At 40.7% G+C, this 14,059-nt stretch overlaps 2 protein-coding genes across 5 annotated transcripts; one reads left to right on the top strand and one right to left on the bottom strand.

The window, feature by feature from the left end:
* Positions 1 to 353: 353 nt before the first annotated feature.
* msh4 (mutS homolog 4) lies at positions 354 to 12,234 on the bottom strand. 4 transcript variants are annotated; one of them, XM_080294039.1, is made up of 21 exons: positions 10,636 to 12,234; positions 7,022 to 7,105; positions 6,673 to 6,810; positions 6,415 to 6,578; positions 6,222 to 6,332; positions 5,973 to 6,088; positions 5,720 to 5,893; positions 5,457 to 5,629; positions 5,302 to 5,369; positions 5,139 to 5,213; positions 4,931 to 4,995; positions 4,663 to 4,832; positions 4,429 to 4,565; positions 4,173 to 4,276; positions 2,779 to 2,903; positions 1,983 to 2,183; positions 1,765 to 1,883; positions 1,540 to 1,668; positions 1,162 to 1,336; positions 991 to 1,079; positions 354 to 705 (listed from the first exon to the last, which is right to left on the bottom strand). In XM_080294039.1, the coding sequence occupies exons 4-21, from the start codon at positions 6,484 to 6,486 to the stop codon at positions 514 to 516; spliced, it is 2,295 nt and encodes a 764-aa protein (XP_080150165.1). In that variant the 5' UTR covers positions 6,487 to 6,578; positions 6,673 to 6,810; positions 7,022 to 7,105; positions 10,636 to 12,234; the 3' UTR covers positions 354 to 513. The 4 variants fall into 4 exon arrangements, with proteins under 4 accessions (XP_080150165.1, XP_080150166.1, XP_026008463.1 ...); XM_080294040.1 differs by lacking the exon at positions 10,636 to 12,234 and adding an exon at positions 7,200 to 7,341; XM_026152678.2 differs by lacking the exon at positions 10,636 to 12,234 and having other exon boundaries at positions 7,022 to 7,771.
* vcpkmt (valosin containing protein lysine (K) methyltransferase) lies at positions 8,077 to 9,317 on the top strand. The gene is made up of 5 exons (XM_026152679.2): positions 8,077 to 8,366; positions 8,519 to 8,632; positions 8,741 to 8,813; positions 8,925 to 9,044; positions 9,131 to 9,317. Exons 1-5 carry the CDS (start codon positions 8,110 to 8,112, stop codon positions 9,233 to 9,235), a joined length of 669 nt encoding a protein of 222 aa, XP_026008464.1. The 5' UTR covers positions 8,077 to 8,109; the 3' UTR covers positions 9,236 to 9,317.
* Positions 12,235 to 14,059: the final 1,825 nt, after the last annotated feature.

The raw sequence follows: 14,059 nt of genomic DNA, 5'->3' as shown, positions 1-14,059 counted from the left end.
GTTCGCGGGGGCGGGTCACAGTCAGCCTGCTAAGGAGCGTTCATTTTGAGACTCGTGGCACACCGAAGGCCACATGTCATCACATTACAAATAATAAGTAAAAAGTACCGCCCTTTCGAAACATTCTTGGCTCGTAAATCTTACGATACTGAAAGAGGAGTGGTCCAGCGCACTTCCCCAAAGTCTACAGACCAGAGTACTATAATTGTATGACAAGTTCCAGCAGATCTTTGCTTACCATTATGGCTTACGGCAATATTTATGTAATTGTAAACTAAGAGAGTGAGATGTTATTAACTTAATGCGCATTCTGCTATGTTTTACTTTGCATTAAAAATCACAATCACAACAAATTTACACAGAAACTATTTATTATGACATAGTTTATAAAAACATTTGTATATCTGTTTATGTCAGATAAGGTCATCTTTAAACTCAGGGTGTCATGTCGAGATCACAGACAAAAAAGAAAGTGTATAAAAGCTCCTCCATGCTGAAAGGCTTAGAGTCAAGTCACTGCTCCTCTGCAGCCACTGCTTGTCCTGCAGTCTGAAGCTCTGCCTCATACTGCTTCTTTAGCCCTTTCAGATACATCCGCAGGCTATCGGGGTCTAGTCTTGAGTTTCTAGCAGTCTGAAGCAGGCGTGTGGAGAGGTGGTACACAGCTCGCTGCCTCTGAGTTTCTGGATCAGTGTGATGTCTAGCCTGAAAGAATAAAACATGTTAGGTCTTCTCTTTTTATCCAGCAATTCTCTGAATTCTCTGGTTATTATCAATGAAATACATATTTAGCCATGATACAGCATTTGTCTCTCAGTGTCTAACGCTGGCTTTCTGTTGATTATAATTTGTAATACTGTGGCACATAAATGGGACCTTCCATATAAGCACAGGTAAAAATGAACTGTTAATTTTAAAGGCACAGAGACGACGTTGACGACCCAAAGATGTTAGGACAAAAAGTCAATAACTGAACTTTCTAAACCATACCAAAAACTGCTGGCTAACTTTTGAAGCAATTGTCTTTGCCTCTTGAATTACGCTTGAAGGAAGGGCTGTCATTTCTGCTGCTCTCAGTCCTAGAAAAACAAAAACAAGCTCTGTGACTGATTCCATGAAAATTGCCAACAGGGCTGTTGTTGGATTTCACTGACTCTGTACCATAGTGTCTTTCTTCAGAAGACCCTCGATTCAGCAAATATGTGTATACCACGCTCTCTGCACCAGTGTCACCACTGCGTGTATGCTGAATCTGCATGTGCTGGTTTTCCACGTTCGGGTACAGAGACTCCAGCTGGCACAGCTCAAGGAAGTGTGTAGCAAACAGAGTGAACGCCTGCAAGAAAGAGGACACACCTTGAAAATTAGGAGAATGCCCAATCTCTTTGTTGGTTCTACCGTTCCACTGTTGATCTAACAGGTGTAACAATAAGTTATAATAAATTAAGTAGCTAATATGGTGCATAAGAACCGGAACCATCTGGTTTTCAGTTTAGAGAAAGGAGTGGTGATGCAGGGCTGTATTAGGGCATACTCTACCTTCAGGCCAAGGAGGAACTCGCAGACTGAGTGACAAATACCAATCCCTTCCTCAGCACTGGTACCACGCCCCAACTCGTCTATAATAATCAGGGACTTGTCACTTGCATTGTGGATTATGTAAGAGATCTTTTGGACAGACACACTCAGTTAATTACATATTAATGATCTTTTTGATTGATGTTTTTTGTTTTGTTTGCTCAAATATAACTTAGGAATGTGTACCTCCTTCATTTCTAACATGAAAGTGGAAGAGTTGGTTTCAAAGTCATCATCTACACCAATTCTGGTGAAAATCTGATCAGCAACACGAAAACAAGCATACTTAGCAGGGACGAACGAGCCTGAAATAAAAACACACAGTGTTGAATTAATGCACAGAAATGACCAGGCCTACATTTAAAATTCACATGGGGAAGGTGGGTTTATAACTTCCTGCTGACCTATCTGAGCCATGATCTGACATAGCGCCACCTGTTTGAGGTAAGTGGATTTGCCACTCATGTTGGGTCCTGTTATGATGACAAAGTTGCTGCCCTCAGAGATGTAGCTATTGTTCGATACGGGCTGCTGTCTGCCAATTCGCTCCAGAATTGGGTGACGGCCCTGTTTGATGGCCAATGTGTCTGTAAACTCTGGACGCACTGGCGGGCAGAACAGAAAAACACAAAACAATAACTCTGTTTACATACTGAGCCTTACATTCATTTCTAATGTTTCGTGAAAAAAAACATACACACACGTGCCATCTATAAAATTATATTTATATACACCATTTATTACTCGTTCACTTAAAGGTGTCATAACATAGTAACACACCGATTTCTGCTAGAGGTAAGGCAGTTAGCTCCTCTGCTGGGTAGATTTGCCTCGGTATGTACAGCACATCAGTGCGCAGTTATGTAAGACGGGTAATCTGAGTACAAGCTGGCTGGGATAGAAAGGGGGCAGGCAGTCAGCACGTGTCTATAACGAGACACTTTCAGACAGCTGAGGGCCAGCACTCACCACCCACATGGCTGATTGGGTTGGTGCTGCCCACGACAGACACAGAAAAGAACTAGGGCCAGCAGAGCTGCCAGCTCAATAGAGGCGCTTCTGGCTGTCATGTGTGATGATGGCTGGGTGCTGCCTTGTGCAGCACACAGCACACCTTTAGACAACAGTTCAGGCTTTGTCATGGTTAATATGACAGTCTGACTGACTTGAGAGCTGGAATCAACAGTGATTCATGCTTACCGTAGTCTGAGATGGTGCATGCATTTGCCAGGGACAGCAACATGTCCAACATGGATAGAGCATCAGAGAGCTTATAAAGGCAGTGAATGTGCTCATGGATAGTTCTCAGCAGCTGGCATATCACCCTGTATGGAGACAGGTTACATGATTCAGGGAAATAAAAACTGAACTGAACAGAAACTATGGCTAATAAACAGTGCCCCCTAGTGGACAGAGAGTATAATAATGTTTAATAGATATGTCCTTAAAAGCATAATTAAAAACAGAACTTGGCCACAGAGAAAAATCTACATTCCCCAGTTTATTGCATGAGTTGAATAATTGGTTTTAAAGGAGTTAAGTAACCCCTTAAATAACATCAACTGGTAAAGATCAGTAAATCAGATCAAAGTTCTGCAATTACAATACTGTGCAAAAGTCTTGACTCAACCCTTATTTCTTCATATTTTGCTTCCAAAGAGCCAAAACTTTCTGTAATTTTTCTTTTATTTGTCTTGAGTAATAGCTCTCCAGGCTTTCTGAAGGTCTTTCAAAGTTTTTCTTTGGACACTGGCTGATTTTTCACAAATTTTGTACTTGACCATTTTCCCACGAATATTGTTTTGCTTGTTAAGCGACTTATGGCTGATCTATGAATCATTTAAGCATTAAAAAGGATCTAACGCTTAGCAAAGAACCCATTTTAAATTGTATATTTAGAAACTTTGTTACTGACAGCCTATCACAAAAGACATATTTTATTCCAATGTCTTTAGGTGAATCTATAAAATTGCCAAAAATAATAAAGTTTTACAACGTAAAATACTTTTGCAGCAACAAGGTGATTCTCAAAAGGCTAAAACTTGGCACATCTCAGCATGGTGTGCAGTGTGTCTTTGATAATGAACTTGATATGAAATTTGATAATGAACAAGTGAAAACAAACCAAATGGCCTAAAAGACTATCTACAGCAGATGAACAATATCTGAAAGTTGAGTCATTAAGAAATTGGGAAAAATTCAGCAAAGACCCCACACAGGACCTCAGAGATGCACCTGGACCTTTAGTTGATCCCTCTACTGTTCAATGACGCCTCATCAGAAATGATTTCAGTGGCTGTTAAGGAGCCATGAAAGAAAACAGGGAGGAAAAGAACGAGGTATGCTTGAATATCACAGGATTGCACTGAAAATTGGTGGCGACAGCTCTTATGGAGAGTTTAACCCAAATTTAAAAGTTTTGGCTCTAACTTTTAGTTTTCTAGCAAAACAAAGAAATGAGGGGCAACTCAAGACTTTTGCACAACACTGTACAAAACTGTAAAACTGCTAAGAACAGTCATGCCACAAAGCTATATTCCTTTACCTCAATTTTCTGTTCATGTTTGTAAGTCACGAGATAATGATCAACTCACACATAAGATATGTGAAAGATTTCCCTCAGGGCCTCCTCACACCGGCTGTTCTTCTTCATCAGGTCTGCAGTGGTGAAGCCACAGTTGTTCTTGTGCTTAGTTACCTGAGGTGAAAAGATGTTGAAATGCAGGTTTGTCCCTCTTCATTCAATGTCAACCTTATTGTCCCACCGGCGGCAATTTAGCTTCCTTTATTAACAACTAATGCTGAGTTCGATTTTTTGCTAAAAGTCTGGCTGCCTTCAGTGGACCTTACTTTGATGAACTCTGAGGGGAGTTTCCCTTCTGGTAAGGTTAGTCCTTCAAGCTTCAGCTGGATGAAAAAACCTCGAGCTGTGCTGAAGCTAGTACGCATTGGCAAGCCGTATTTTTCCCCCAGCTGGTTCACAAGCTCTGTGCAGCACAATGACATGAAGCATGGCTAAAGGTAAGAACAGATTACCTAAACATCGCAAGACAAAGTTATCTGGTAAACACTAAACATTAACACCTGCAATGTCATCCACTATCTCAGTGTAAGCTTTCCGGGCAATGTCAAGAAACTTGTTGATGTTCGGGCGCACAGCGTAACACTTCTGGGTGCGCATTTTAAAGCTATCTTTGATGTAAGTTGTGTCATAATTGATCACAGTCTTGATCTGCTCCAGTATCATGTCAAACCTGAGGCAGACATAAATGTACACAGTGGAATGAGTCTGTAGACAGGAGATTGTAACTAGCAAATTCAGTTCATCGTACATAAGCACAAAATTTACAACCTGTTATCCTCAAGTGTTGTACTATATGCCTTGAGCAGAGCTGTGTTCCCGTTCTTCAGCAACATCTGTTTAAATGGTATAACACTTTAACAAAGACTCAGTATTTGCATTATAACTAAGTCACAATTAGCTTTTAATGAATTAATTGTTTTCTTATTCTGTCCATGGCTACTGGGCGATTTTGTTTGAGGATGTTAGCGGCACAGACCCTTAACCTCGGCACCAGGTCCAGTGTGTATTTCAGCTGAATGATATGTGCAATCTTTGCTTCAGCGACTTGAAACTGTCGAAGAAAAAAGTAACAGTAGTGACAAATGCACAGAAGTAAACAAACAGAATATTGTCACAAGCACTGAAAGTACTGCACGCACTGTTTCCTTCTTTGGGATTTGGACGAGAACTGAGAGCAGCTGATCAATGTCAAGGAAATGACTTATGGCTAAAAGGGCCAGAAGAACAAACAGTCAATGCAGATATGCTCCAATTTTCAGTATGCAACCTCAAACTTTTTGTGCCTGCTTCCAACCATTCTTTAAGCCAAAGAAAAGCTCCTCATCTTCCAGCAGCTCTTGTATGGTGTCCAGGCGAGTGTTGATTGTTTCCACATCAACTAGAGGCTCCAAAATGTTGGAGCGCAACCTTCTGGCACCACCAGGTGTTTTTGTGTGGTTGAGTACCCCGAAAAGAGTATGGTCACTCCTAGAACGAAAAAAGAAAAGGCACAGTCAGACTGCATGACAGAGGAACTACATAAAAAGATGTTGTTCTTATCATCGCTTTCCATCTCACCTGTAGTTTCTATTATTAACCACCAATTCCAAGTTAGAGGCAGATGCTGAGTCAATCATGGCTGTCTGCTCACTCCCTTTAAAGCTCACTTTAAGGGACTTGGCAACGTAGACAGAGTTCTGGAGGAACTCTAAGTACTTCAGCAAAGCAGCTGCAGCTGCTAGGCAATAGTACCTAAAAAAAAAAAAGTTATTACATTGGGTAATGACAAAATTATTAGGCTACAGTATCTCTCTATCTATCTATAGCATACTTAGCTTGAACTTCCATAACAACAGTGCTGAATTCTGGGGCACACAGCTGCTGAATGTACTCCAGCCCTTTCTTCTCATTAAAATACTTCCTTTGCACTGGAGTGAAAGGTACACCCTAAAGAAAAAACACCCAATAAAATTTAGTTTGCACCACAGCAACTCAGTGAATACTTAAGCACAAGTTGGCTACTCTCTACTTTAAGTGGAAATTTGTTTAAAAGAATTGTGTGTTATTGTTGCATTTGTACCGGAAAATTCTCAGTGATGAGATTGAACAGCTTTGTTCCTTTCCCCTTCTCACTGGCTGTGTCTGGCATCAGTATTTCCACTGGGACCAAGATGTGAATCTTGGTTGTGACCTTCAGATGAATAACACATGACTGAAATATCAATTCCATGTGTCTTTAAGTGCTAAATGACAGTAGGACATGGGTGTTTTACCTTGGCATATGTTCCTGTATCTGCAAACTGAGAGAGAACAAGCTCTGGGCATTTCAAATCGAGACTAGCCATGCCAATCTCTCCTCTGGCTAAGCCGCGTCCTTCAACTACTACCACAACCACAGAAGCACCAGCGTTTGTGGATCCAGATGAGCAACTTGTTCCTGCATAAAAAGTTCTTTGTTAATAGTAATATCTTATTTTAAAATATGCTTAATTAATACCAGAGTAATCAATAACTCTGTGCAGGATATGTACCAGTAGGTGCCCCAGCAGACCCTGGGGTCCTTCTATGTCTCGACGTTCCTCCACGGCTGTGGAAAGATGAGCTCTCTGAACAAGATGAAAGGAGCAATGAAGCTGGCTTGCCTATTCTACAGCTGCTCGGTAATTGACCTATAGCAATAGGAAACATAAGAAAAGAGGTGTAGTACAGTTTTATTACTGCTGTGTCATGCCCAGAGCCAAATTTTGCCGGGTGCCCCAACTGCTCTCAATTAAAAAAAAATTGATCATTTCATAACAGAAATGTCAATGTTAGCAAGTTTTTTGTTATATAATCTCACTCTCCCCCCCAAAATAAAACTTGCTAATGTTAGCACATCACCTGAGGCCGTTCCAGATGATGGGCCGTGGCGGGAGCTCGTACTGCCCTCATTTAAACTTTGCTTTGATGAAGCAGAGGAAGCTGCTGTGACACAAGAGGAGGTTTCGTTCAGTCCACTTTTGTCCTTAGGTACAGTACCCCACGACTGTTCACATGCTGAGGCGTAACCATCAGTTACCTCCTCTGTGCTGCTGGCAAACATTTTAAACCTATGCAGAGGCAGGACAACTAACAAACACAGACTCAGATGTACATCGGTAATATTCAGTTACTACACTTCGACAAACAGTATGAAGTTGCTTCTCAGCTGCTAGTTCTCTCAGCTAGCAAGCATAATTACCGCCGCCACACCAATTGCAGTGGCGCGCGAACACGTCACGGCTTCCGGCACGTCAAGTTAATTGTAGTAATATTAATGTATCTATTTTTTAATATTATTTTCTTTTTTCGGTCATTAATAACAGTTATTGTGAATTACAAAAAAATAACTACAAATAAATAAACAAATAAATGTTCAAAAAAATTCACTTCAAGTCGGGAAGACACAAAACAATTTTTATTATTATTATTTTTATTGTTGTTGTTATTATTATGAGGTCAAAAGAAAATAAGAAAAAAAGAAGAAATCCCTATAAGCCTTCACTCTCTAACAGAAACCATGGTTCTTGGTACGCTTCAAATAATTTTAAATAATTTTAAAATGTGCTACGGTGGAAGGACCCGCTAATCATCGCTCACGTTCATGTCTTTAATTTAATTTAACTTAACTGTATTTTATTTTTAAATTTTTTTGCAACTTCTGTTTAAATTCTGTTTGATTTTTTGCTATTAAAATGTCATTTTAATTGTATTATTTTTTTAATAAATATTAAGATAAGTATTTCTTGTCGTATCTTGTGATGCCATAGAGTTTTCATTGTTTATGATTGTATCTTTAAAATAATAAAATAGAAATATTAGAAATACATAACTTTTTAAAGCATCAAGCACAACTCTGTGCACCAGTCCTAATGTTGGGCGAGGTAAGTCTTTTATTTAGAAAAATATATCAGACCGGAAGTTCTATTTCTGTTTCTGTTTTGGCCAACATGGCGGCTAAGGCGGACGAGAATGAATATTTTGTCAGAGAAATAGACAGAAACGACGGTTGTGCCCTAAAAGTTAAGCAGTGCTTCTTGGGAGATGTTGGCTGCGTTGTGTGGGATGCAGCTATTGTTCTCGCAAAGTATTTAGAGACAAAGCAGTTTTACGATCCGTCTTCAGGTGTGAACGTTTGGTCTGGTAGGACTGTGCTAGAGTTGGGAGCTGGTACGGGAGTAGTTGGTCTTATGGTAGCAACGCTAGGGTGAGTTGTTTTTTATATGTGATCTTAGTGTTGTGTTTAAATATCAAAATATTTAAACGTCATTCCTTGCACTACTACTATGTTTTAGTAATCATATGGGAAAAGTCAGTATTGGTGATTTATTAATATTTTTTAAAACAAAATTCCTGCAGAGCACAGGTAATAGTAACAGACCTAGAAGATTTACAGACCCTGTTGAAGATGAACATCCAAGAAAACCAGGCGCTTATTAGCAGTGGATCCATAACTGCCAAGGTACTGAAATGGTTTGTACTTACATTTCCTATTTGTCTTATGCTCCTAATATAAATTTCACAGTAATACTTCAGCGGGACATTCAGCATATGCTTAATATTTTATTTTCAATATTACAGGGGTGAAGATGTGTCTGAATTCTTGCCTCACCCAGATTATGTCCTTATGGCAGATTGCATCTATTATGAGCAGGTACTTTCCTGTAGTTTTCAATCCATTATGATCCCCTACAAGATTGCAACATTACAATCATTCTGAAAAAGTGTTGTATGTCTCATTGTGAGTCATCTTATTTCCATACAGTCAATTGTTCCACTGGTGGAGAGCTTGAAGCTGCTTTGTGGACCAGAGACCTGCATTGTTTGCTGCTATGAGCAGCGCACTGAGGGTGTCAACCCAGAAGTGGAAAGGCAGTTTTTTGAGGTTAAATTATGTTTTTTTTCCCCCCACAAACTAAGTGGAGATATTTGTCATAGCTATCGTCTGACCTGCTCTCATTTCTTTTTAAGTTGCTGCAACAGAACTTCTGCTGTGAGGAGATTCCTTCAGAGAAACAAGACCCAGAATTTAGCAGTCCAGACATCCACATTCTGCACATTCGAAGAAAAGCCTGATTATCGGACTCCGATTGTGACATTGAAACTTGCAACAGTGTACTGAGCTTGTTTAAGATATTAAATTTTTTAACTTTTTAAAGGGGAGCATGCTGTTAAATTACTGTGTGTGTTATTTGACTGGAGCACACATGATTAAATCAACACACAGACACTATTTTTTCCTGCTCTTTAAAACAGTAGAGTTCCCTTTCAGTCCATGTAGTTCTGTTGCTGTGAAGCTAGATGGCAGACATGTGAAGGACAGCTCGGAGAAACAAGTGCATTGTTTGAGCAAGAGGCATCATCCCCCTGGGTCTTTGCAGTTCGTCTTGTTTATACAAAATACAGTTAAGCAGATGTGAAAGTGAAGCCTTTACGCCCTAGGCATCTGCAAAAAGCTGCAAACATGAAACCTTTTGGACTTCTGCTCTTGAGCACAGACATATTTTCCCATTGTATGTCATTAAACTTGGAATATTTAGCAAGTGATAATTAAATAATTGGATAATATGTACAATTACATGTTTACATAAAAATATAGATAACCTCATGCAGAAATAAGCACCTGATGACAGTGATAAGTGGTGTTTAGAGTGGTTTTCTTTGTGATTTTCATCTTGTGAATTATGTAAATTCAGACACTTGTAAGAAGTAGTTGCTTAAAATCTGAAACTTAGGAAAGGATTTAATTGTGTGCACTGATTAATTAAAGAGCCAGGCTGCTCGCTCAACAATTAAATATTAAGATGTGAAGACAGTTTTGTTAACTTTTCATATGAAGTGAGGTTAGGGTAACAAATCTAATGTATAACTAAAAATTTCAATCTATATCTTTATGTGGGGTCCCCAATCTTTAAAAATGGAGGACAACAGAGATCTGCAATGCCAGCTTTTGCCGTCCATGTGAGGGGAATTCCACTCAAAGCCCCAGATTAGGTGGAAGATTATGGTTCCTTTTCAAGCATAAAACCATGAAGTACGCCCCATACTCCCACAGGCATGCAGGGGCCCCCTCACAGCCTTTCATGCTGCTGTCTGTTTACACAGTAGAGCTGTAGGGTAATGAGCACGTTGTCCTCAAACACTCAGGCCAAGTAAAATGTTAATACTGAAGTTGACAGGATGAGATCCCCCTAAATACTCAAATTGATTTATGAAAGAAATAGTACGATAGATCCAAGTTTGATTACACATTAATGAAATGGTCCAACATGATCACTGGATGAATGCAACACTTACCTATTTTAATAGGCAGAAAAGCCCACTGTATATAAATTTCCCTGAATTTAAGAGTTGGCGTTATTAGTAGAGCAGAGCAGTGGCTAATAATACTACATGTGCAGGTGCTTTAGCTTTGTGTATAGAGTCAACATGAAATCAAGCAATCTGAAAACATGAAGAAAATTGTATGTGTATACCTTTCTGTTCCAGCTAACAAACCAGTTAACCAGCATTTGATCAAGAGAGGCAGAGGTGTGGTGGGATCGAATCAGATTACAGATGTTGGTCGATGAGAATGCCTATGAAGAAAGGAGCAAGTGAGTTTAATTGCTTTTTAATTTTTATTTACAGTTACTATAAATAACTACAGCGGATCATGTAAGATAATCATTCCCTGTGGCCCTCCTGTGCCACTCTCACTTGCACATTGTGCAGCTGGACCGTTACAGTCAGAATTAACTTGCGGTTAAGGTCTGCTTTGGTTTGGCTGGGACACGTTTGCCTAATTAATTTGACTCACAGCTGGGAATAAGTCCATGCCCCCCAGTGTGGTGGGGACAGGACCCAGAGGGGTTACTGAGGAGATTAGAGGGGTAAAGGGGAGCTCCATTATTCTGTGTCAACACTTTCTCCCCCACCCCATCCATAGGTCTTCCACTTAAGTAACTCAAAATATATTTCCCCATCCCTGGTGTTTTCCTTAAATGTTAACCAAAAATAATTAAAACGGTGTAGTTGTGCTGTTCCTGTAGATGACTAATTAGGCTCACACAACAGGGGAATAGGAAGGCCCACTGTAAATGAGGACAGCCCACAGTGAAGCAGCAGCAGTGTCTCAGTAATCTGTTATCATATATATCAGACACACATGCACATGACTGTGGATTCTGGTAACCATCAAGACAGAATGGGGGCATTTTCTGCCAACAGATGGTGCTATAAGTAGGAATAACTCTTAATGGTGTGGAAAACCTGTATTTGGAACACAAGTCCATAGTATCTAATGCATACTGGGATTTTTTTTTTTTTTTTAAAGTTTAATTATTGTCTTGGGCTAGTGAACACCTGCAATGGATTCCATAATCAGCATTCTTGTAAAACAATTTAACATGAGGCAGCAGTGCAGCACTCCCCCCAATACCAGATGGGTGGAGGAGAGTCTGACTCCGGCAGTCCGTGTGGTGTGCTCAACTCTGCTGCATCACAGCCAAGTGACACAGAGGATCCTTTGTGTCACCATCATCACGCTGCCTGGAGCCAAGAGACACTGCTCCAGAAAGGAAGACTCATTTTCTCACAAACTTTAAGGGAGTGGCTCAAGAATAGACACCAAACTGGGCTAATTAAAAATAGAAGAAGGCCTGCATGAAAGAGTGACTCCTCTGATTCCGCAAAGGTGTATCCACAGACATAGACACCCCCCCCCCCCCCCCCTCCATTTTACATAGCAATCTGAGCCCGACTGAACTTTACGGTGCACCAAGAGGGAGCAGGCCAGACCTCGCTTACCAAGCACTGTATTTGTTTTCTTTCAGCTATCTCTTTATCCTCATCTGGAAAGATGGGACACAACAATGCTAATAATCTGCAGCACTCATTGTTCATTGGATCTGAGAGCAAGAGGTGGTACCGTGCCAGGGAAGCAAAGCCCAATGGGACAACTAGCTTATAGAAACACAATGCTCCCCCCCCCCCCCAAACACACCCCTGCAGGGGAACAGGGGGAGGGCGGGGGTGCTGTTAAGACAGCTGTGCTGCAGTTGAGAGGGGAGCACTGTGAGAATACTGCACACACTTTACTCTCCTTTCATCCCTGTTAGTGCACTAATGTCAGCGCTATGCCTGTAATGACATTTGTTAATCAAAGGTCATTTGATTGTCTTTGTAGGCAATATTAGGTTTTAAAATAATATGCATAATATGCACGCACATGTATATATACATATGTGCAGTGTATGTGGCACAGTCATGGTCATTTACTGATGTCAGCAAAAAATGTAGTAGTAGTTTATTGATCCCTTGGTTGAAATACCAAAGGTCCTGTGACTTCACTTCCTGTGACTGCTGTCTCCACGGCATACTAGAGCAGTGATGAATTTGTCATTTTAAAGATGTGTGGTGGTCCAGGACAGAAGGAAGAATTTTAGAGCAGGGAAACAGTGTGGCTGTGTGCTTTTGTGTAAAGTTTCCCTGAGTCATTACCTCATAACAGTCTGAATCCGGACTGCGTGTGTGAGTGAGTGTGTGTCGCATCGCCTGGCTCGCCACAGATCTGAGACTTCCTTCCAAACCCAAACTGTTGTTTAATCCAGATGCACTGTCACGCGAAACACTGACTCTGCTGTAATTACAGCGATCTTGTCACATACACAGATGTAGTCAGTCATGGAGTGTGACAGTGTGGCGGCGAGCTCCTGAGAAAAGTCTCTGATTTCACTTTGCATGGATCTTCATCATCCTGTCAGCGAGTGTGTGAAGGCTGTGGGTGACTCCATGCGGTTGGTGGATACTGCTCCTGGGTGAATGACTTCTGTCTATAGTAGTACACAGTGCAGTGTTATAATCACTGCTTAGTGGCTCATCCTTTAACACTGTGGAGGTCAGTGTTCTGTGTACTGTATGAATAGGCCTTAGGCCAATGCATTAAATAAGCAAGTAATCTAAAAAAAACAATCAAACTGATTTCATTTTACTTCAGAAACAGACTTAAATTTCTGTTCCTTGCAAGCAAGACGCTCGAGAGGCCTCAAACTGCAGCACCATTTATGCCTGCCCCCCCTCCTCCCAGTCTGTAGCACTTCTGACACCTGAAAGCAACGATGGTTAACACTCTTTACTCTATTTGTGGTGCTGTTCAAAAAGCACAGTACATTGTTCCACAGTTCAACTGGTGCACACATAAACATTTTATCACTTTTCAAGAGTACTCTCTGGACACATTTATGTGTAACGGAAAATAAATAGCAGCTCTGAGGTTTAAAAAAAACAAAAACAAAAACTGAACAGATTGGATGTCAGCCAGCGAAACGGTTTTCTTTGTGACCTAAATTAGTTAATGCCTGTATGAGCACTTTGTCTGTGCAATAACAAACAAATTGGATATGTCAGGTGGACTTCCAACACTTAACAGTTATTTTCTGGTTCTCTGAATTTGCAGTTTCACCACAGTAAGCAACCCTCACTTCAGATATGAATGGAATGCGTTTTGGACTTATGCCCAGAGTGCACCTTGGATATCACAGCCTCATATTTTCAACCTCATGTAACTGGCCTGCACTGCACAGCATTACTCACTATCAAAACCACAACATGCTTGTAGGAAACCTCATTTATGAGCAAAACCTACTCCAAAACACCTGCAATCAAAACAAATTCCAGCCCCAGCTACGGTACCGAAAGAGAAATGCAGCATTTACAATGGCATTCTACAGTGTTAACCTCAACAGGAAACCTAAAACGACTTTCAGCCACTTCCGGACCCGTTTTAAACTGAGCTCTGTGCAGTTCATTATTAACAACGCACTCAAAGAAGGGGCACGGGATTTAACCAGAGGACAGAGAGCAAGTGATAGAGGGTAGTTTCATAACCAAAGAGGCTGTTTTATTGTCCCTGAGAATAAG

Source organism: Astatotilapia calliptera, chromosome 19, assembly GCF_964374335.1.
Source record: "Astatotilapia calliptera chromosome 19, fAstCal68.1, whole genome shotgun sequence".
In the NCBI taxonomy this organism is placed as follows: domain Eukaryota; kingdom Metazoa; phylum Chordata; class Actinopteri; order Cichliformes; family Cichlidae; genus Astatotilapia; species Astatotilapia calliptera.
Note: the sequence above shows the minus strand (reverse complement) of the source record. Positions and strands in the feature narration are given on the sequence as shown.

Excerpts from the sequence above, each read along its gene's own strand:
- msh4 (XM_026152678.2), bottom strand. The coding sequence starts at position 7,223 with ATGTTTGCCAGCAGCACAGAGGAGGTAACTGATGGTTACGCCTCAGCA. Across the intron at positions 6,811-7,021 it reads ATCATCTGGAACGGCCTCAG|GTCAATTACCGAGCAGCTGT; the intron begins GTGATGTGCTAA and ends CTATTGCTATAG. Across the intron at positions 5,894-5,972 it reads GTTATGGAAGTTCAAGCTAA|GTACTATTGCCTAGCAGCTG; the intron begins GTATGCTATAGA and ends TTTTTTTTTTAG.
- vcpkmt (XM_026152679.2), top strand. The coding sequence starts at position 8,110 with ATGGCGGCTAAGGCGGACGAGAATGAATATTTTGTCAGAGAAATAGAC. Across the intron at positions 8,367-8,518 it reads CTTATGGTAGCAACGCTAGG|AGCACAGGTAATAGTAACAG; the intron begins GTGAGTTGTTTT and ends AAATTCCTGCAG. Across the intron at positions 8,814-8,924 it reads ATTGCATCTATTATGAGCAG|TCAATTGTTCCACTGGTGGA; the intron begins GTACTTTCCTGT and ends ATTTCCATACAG.